Source organism: Benincasa hispida, chromosome 12 (genome assembly GCF_009727055.1).
Source record: "Benincasa hispida cultivar B227 chromosome 12, ASM972705v1, whole genome shotgun sequence".
In the NCBI taxonomy this organism is placed as follows: domain Eukaryota; kingdom Viridiplantae; phylum Streptophyta; class Magnoliopsida; order Cucurbitales; family Cucurbitaceae; genus Benincasa; species Benincasa hispida.
The window spans coordinates 79,854,369-79,860,157 of NC_052360.1; the positions used below are offsets into that span (position 1 = coordinate 79,854,369).

The 5,789-nt window shown below is 34.5% G+C and overlaps 1 protein-coding gene across 2 annotated transcripts; it reads right to left on the reverse strand.

The window, feature by feature from the left end:
- Positions 1-326: 326 nt before the first annotated feature.
- LOC120067041 lies at positions 327-4,403 on the reverse strand. Of its 2 annotated transcripts, none has more exons than XM_039018417.1 (3): positions 4,203-4,403; positions 1,283-1,952; positions 327-1,164 (listed from the first exon to the last, which is right to left on the reverse strand). In XM_039018417.1, exons 2-3 carry the CDS (start codon positions 1,888-1,890, stop codon positions 486-488), a joined length of 1,287 nt encoding a protein of 428 aa, XP_038874345.1. In that variant the 5' UTR covers positions 1,891-1,952; positions 4,203-4,403; the 3' UTR covers positions 327-485. The 2 variants fall into 2 exon arrangements, with proteins under 2 accessions (XP_038874345.1, XP_038874344.1); XM_039018416.1 differs by having other exon boundaries at positions 3,582-4,401.
- Between the last annotated feature and the right edge of the window lie 1,386 nt (positions 4,404-5,789).

Below are 5,789 nucleotides of genomic sequence, written 5' to 3' on the forward strand. Positions count from 1 at the left end.
GCTTGTTTTCCTATATAAACATCAATCGATAACTACTCAAAAAAAAAATGTAGCTTTTCTTTTTCTTTTTAGAACAAGTTAATACAATACAACTATTTTTTCAAAAATATATATATTTAGTGAATTTCCATTGATGACGTTTACTTTTCCTTCTGAACCAAACTTCCCTTGATGAAGAGGAAAGGTGGAGTTTTGGCTTTCTTTTTCCTTCCTCCCAAATACTCTTATGTCTTGGGAATTGAAAAGAATAAGGTAAATTATATTGGGTCTACAAAGATAACAAAGAATATGATGGAGCCTAGAAAGGTAAGATAAGGGACATCACCTTATGCTGTACAAAATGCCAAATTTTATAGCCTTGAGAGATAAATTCATACAGATGTATGCCCATCTTTGTTTATGTTTTTCTACACATCAATTTTACCTTAAAAGCACTTCTTTCTTTCTTTTTTTTTTTTTTTTTCCTTTTCCTTTCCTTTTTCTCCCTAAGAATGCCGAGGCGCTCTCCTAATCTTCCTTCGGAACGGCCTACATGCCTCGATGCTGAGATCAACTGCAGCTGCAAGCGCCATGAAAATGGCAGCATCTTCTATACATGTCACATGTCGCATTGCAAGTTGAACCATTGGCTTACTGCTTTTTCCTTCTCCTTGTACTCTGCAACTCATGACAAAACCTCCAACCACTTGGCCTAATGCTGCAAAGTCTCCGCTGCTCTGCGGGCTTGGTATTGGACTTGTTGCTGCTCGCAACTGTTTGTCAGTGTCTATGAAAAACTCCCCACCTTTCTCGGCATTGATATGGATCTCAGACATGAGAAGTTCCCCTCCCTCTTGGGCTTCGGAGAGAAGGTGAAAGCGACAGCAGACAGTGTCTCTAATCCCACGCTCGCGCCACGCCTCGAGCTTTCCCCATGGCTGCCAACTTTCAGGTATGCAAACATCGGGACGAACAATCAGCCAGGACCCGGGGTTCGACCTGGCAACCCAATCGCAACCTGTTGATGGCACAAAGGGAGTAGTTATGAAGGCTGCTGCAACAGCCGAGCCAGAAAGATCATGTATCTTCACCTTCCAGCCTTTTCTTTCTCTTCGCTCGACCTCGAGATCTGAGCCATCACCAGGACCTGACCAATAGTTGCTCAATGAATCCGCCTGGGATACCCTATTAGTTTATTTCAACTGTCAAAGATTGAGTCCAGATGAAGAAAAACAAAGCAGAGTTCCAGAAAAGAACTTTTAACAGAGGAAAGATAGTTCTAGTTTTGTGTGAGTTGCATCACCTGTCTCGACTAAATTTGCAGCTAAAGATCGGTTGTTTAATCGAGCCTTGAAGCTGGACGATTTGCGGGCTTAATCTAGTAACATCTTCAAACTGAAAAACATATCTTGGATCAGGATCTAGTTTCACTCTCAAATGAAGCTCTGCTCCATGTCTTCCATTTTCATTCTTGCTTTTGCCAATGCCTATCCACCCATTGAAAAGAATGACTGGCTTCCCATCACCCCATTCGGGACCAACGTCCAGTTTAAACGTCCCGATCAGCTGCCTTTTGATGCCAACACCACAGTGGGATCCCTTCCTTCCAGAGAAGACAGATATTTCAAGACAGGCATGAGTGTTGTAGAAGCAGCCAGGTGCCAGTAATGCTTTCAGATCAGACTCTTCAAGATAGAAGCTTGAGACAATGCTATGAGAGTCAGGTATTGCTTCAGGAGATGGGACTAGCGGGATTGAAGATGTCTGCACAGGGAAACCCCGAAGACGAATTTCACACGAACACGGAGAAGAGAAAGCATTGACTCCAGGTTTTGTAGAGTTTAGAGAAGTTCCTGGGATTCTCAATCCCAACGATCCAATTGACAACCTAATAAACGCCTGAGGATCCATTTTCCTCACAATTTTTTGTCCATTTGATACAGATCGTTTATATTTCGACAGGCTCAAGTATCCTAAACCAACAGAAAAACAATCATCAGAAACAAAAACAACTTACAAATTGCTTGGTAGTCCTTGTTTCTGTAACGAATTTGGCATTATTTGGGATTTAGATGACATACAAAAGACAGGAAAAACAAGAACTGCCCATCAAAGTTCAACTCAGAACATGAATCAAAAGGGAAAACTTCAATCTACTGATCAATTAAGCATGACAGAGATATCTTCAACATCAAACATATATCTGTTAAAAACTCGAACATGATCTATCGAATGAAACTAATTTAGAAATAACGATGAACTTTCCCAAACCAGGTTTTTTTATTATGTTTGAATCACGACATAACTATGCCGGTAGAGAATAAAAAATGCTTTAGCACTAGGAAAGTAAGATGCTTTAACCCATAAATAATCATATTTGGAGAATTAAACAGCCTGTTTAACATGGAGATTCTCGAGTCCAAACCTCAAATACAATGAGGCGAACACTTGTAGAAGGGGAAGAAAAAAGGCATATTAAATTGACTTCTAGTTTAAGATCAAAATGGACCATATCCCAAATTGGTTTTGGTTAAACTACTTTGCCTTTTAAAAATCAACTCTCATCCCTTGGTGAGATGTTGTATTGAATTTTATACTTTCTGGCATTTCTGCGGTTTCTAAGATACCATTTGTAAACTGAATAACACAATCAAAAAAGGGAAAAAAAAATAATCCTGTATTGCTCTGCTTCATCAGGGTTCTTATACAAGTACAAAAATATGTGTGTCCTATAATGTAGACAGTCCTAAAGAATTGATATTGATCTGTCCACCTTTTTCTTTTTGCTTCACTATTCACTTATGATAAAGTACAAGAAGGAAAAGAGTAATTATTCAATACTTAAAAAAGCATTTAACGCGGAAGATGGAGCAAAGGAAAAATAAGGATATAAATAGCTATGTCCAATCTTCAAGTTTTAGTTTACTCACACAAACTATTCATTTTCAGTTTTTTACTTTTAGCTTGTTACTCACAATAACTTCATTTTGTAATTCACTTTTAGAAAACGTTTTAAAAACAAAATCCTAGCCAAATCTTAGTAACTAAAGTATTCAAAAAAGTGTCTCAGAAAAGTTGAAAAACAAAACAAAGAAACTTTAAACCAAAGAACTCTACTTTTTAAAAACATAAAACAAAAAACATAACTGTTGTCAATGGAGCTTAGCTTTCAAAATTTTCCAATAACTGAGAATCTCCTGTCTGGAATTCAGCTTCTCTTCCTGATTCCAAACTTCTAAAGTTACTGCCACTTAACAACTACAGAGAATTTGATGAAAAACAAAGAAAAAGTATAAAACACAAACAAATTCAGTTGGGAAGAACATCAAGCAAAGCAAACACATGGGTGACCCCATTAATTTTTATCATCTCAGAGAACTCATTGAAGCAAAAAGAGCTAAATTCACAGTCATGAACACAAACCCACCTAATACTTCCAACAAGTAAAGCAGAAACCAAAAGAGCAACCAACCCACAAAAAGCATTCATGAGGAATGAAGACTCATACCAAAAGAAATCAGCAATAAAGATAAACCAATCCCAAAAAGAAAGAAAGAAAACAAAAGAAAAAAACAAACTACAATGACTTGATTTCTACTTACCTTGTGATTAGTAGCTAAGTAGAAACAGTACTGCAGTGCTCCATAGAAAGCAAAGCAGCCAAAATTCCTGAAGAAGAATAAGAACAGCAACATTTCCCCTAAACTCAAATCCCACTTCCAATCCAATTCCCCTTCACTTTCCCTCTAATTCTCTTTCTAAATGTGAAAGGATGAATGTTTTTAGAGATCTAACAAGAAGCTATTAAAAAACAAGAAAAAAACCCAATCCCCATAGCAACAAAAGTCTTGAATGTCACGTAGAAGACTTCACAGATCACGAGACTGCCACACAAACCCTAAAATAAACCAAACCCAGAAAAGGAAACACCCTATTTCCCTCACTCTCTCACTGGAATCAGGAACAGAAATTTATAATAAACCCTTTTCCTTCGCTGAAATCTGCATTATTTCTCACGAAATAGACGGAGAAATTTAAGGGGGAGGAGAAGGGGTTTTGTTCAATTTTCTTCTAAAATACCAAACAGTTCAATAATGGATTAAATCAAATAAAGAAAGAGATGGGTAAGGGGTAATACTACCAACCCTTTTGAATTTCAGAAGAAACAAGAACAGAAAAAGAGAATGAAGCGATAAAATTGAGGTGAAAAGTTTTGGAAATACCCAATTGAGAAAGGGAAATTTTACTCTGATCTCGAGTTTTGAATGTCACTATTGGGTTGGAAAAGAATAGAGAAATAGTGGAGAGTGGAAGGAAAAAAGCGATGGAGAGAGAGAGAGAAATCGTGGAAACAGCTGTAACCAATTTGGCGTATCAGAGAAGAGCATGTTGTTGTTGTTGTTGTTGATGATGTTCTTCGTTCATAAATTCATTAAATTATGAAGGGAAAAAAAAAGAATATTGGAATTAAAAAAAAGAGAGAGAAAGATTGAGAAATGTGAAAGAAAAAAAGATTGGGATCGCTATCCATAATACATGTGCCTGACTTCATCTTCTCAACTGTTCTCAACCCAAATTCCAATTTTGCATTTATCATTTTTTTTCTTTTTTATTAATTAAATTATAAATAATATCCTTTAATTTTGTAAAATAGGAGAAATTACCTATATTAAAATTATCATATGGAGAGGTAGGTTTGATATTCAAAAATCACTCTACAATAATCCAACATGTAGATAATGTTGGGGGTAAATTGGAAAAGATTGGGTAGAGTCGAATCTAAATGTTGACTATGTAAGCATCGTATTTCAAGAGGAATAGTTATGGGTTTTCAAATTTTTCCATCAAATTTTGAAAAATTTTAGTTTTAACTTTGAACTTTCAAATTTGTTTAAAAAAAATTATCTTGTTTGTTGAAATAAGATGATTCAATGGGACAGTTAATATGCAAAAATTAAAAGACGTGTAATATCATTTAACATGTTTATCATATACGAAATGAATAGTAACAATGATTTTAGAGCCCATTTGGATTAACTTGAGAAAAAATTGGTTTTCGAAAAATTCAATTTTATTTAAACACTTTTGATAAAAACGGATTAAGATACACTTGAAAAACTATTTTGAATAGTTGTCAAACACTCAAATTTCTTCCAAAATGACTTAAATTTTAGATTAAATACTTAAAAATGTATTACAAACACATCTTTAATTTTATATATAGTTGTTAGGTATATGAAGTAAGCTACACTCATGCCGATTTTCATCCTTTATTTAAACCCAAAAAAAAAAAAATCTTGGAACAAATTTCGAAGAGTGTAAAATTGAAACAATGGCATAATTGAAACTTATCCCAAAATTTATATATACTTTGCATAATTTTACCATAGTTAATATTAGAAAAGCTTTACCACAATTAGTATTAGAAAAGCTTTAGCTACAAATTTGGTTTGAGTGAGTTTAGATATTTTGTATGGTTTACATTCACATGGTTTTAAAAGTTTTAATTTGTTGTTTATGGTTGAATTTGATATATATTGTAAATATCGTAAAAATAAATGTCCAATGCTTAATGTCCTAAAAGTCATGTGTTATTTTTCATATTGTTCATGTGTCTTGTAATAATTTATGTTTAGTGTCTATGTAAGTCCACATCCTACTTGCTTCTTTGCCTATAAATAGTAGCATTTTGTGGATCTCAAAAGACTACACATTGGTGAGAAATCCACTTCAAAATTCCATTAATTTTCATATCATCCAAATTTATAATTTTAGTTATTTTATGACTGTAGTTATTTTATTTTATATAA

Excerpts from the sequence above, each read along its gene's own strand:
- LOC120067041 (XM_039018417.1), bottom strand. The coding sequence starts at position 1,890 with ATGGATCCTCAGGCGTTTATTAGGTTGTCAATTGGATCGTTGGGATTG. Across the intron at positions 1,165-1,282 it reads TGCAAATTTAGTCGAGACAG|GGTATCCCAGGCGGATTCAT; the intron begins GTGATGCAACTC and ends ATAAACTAATAG.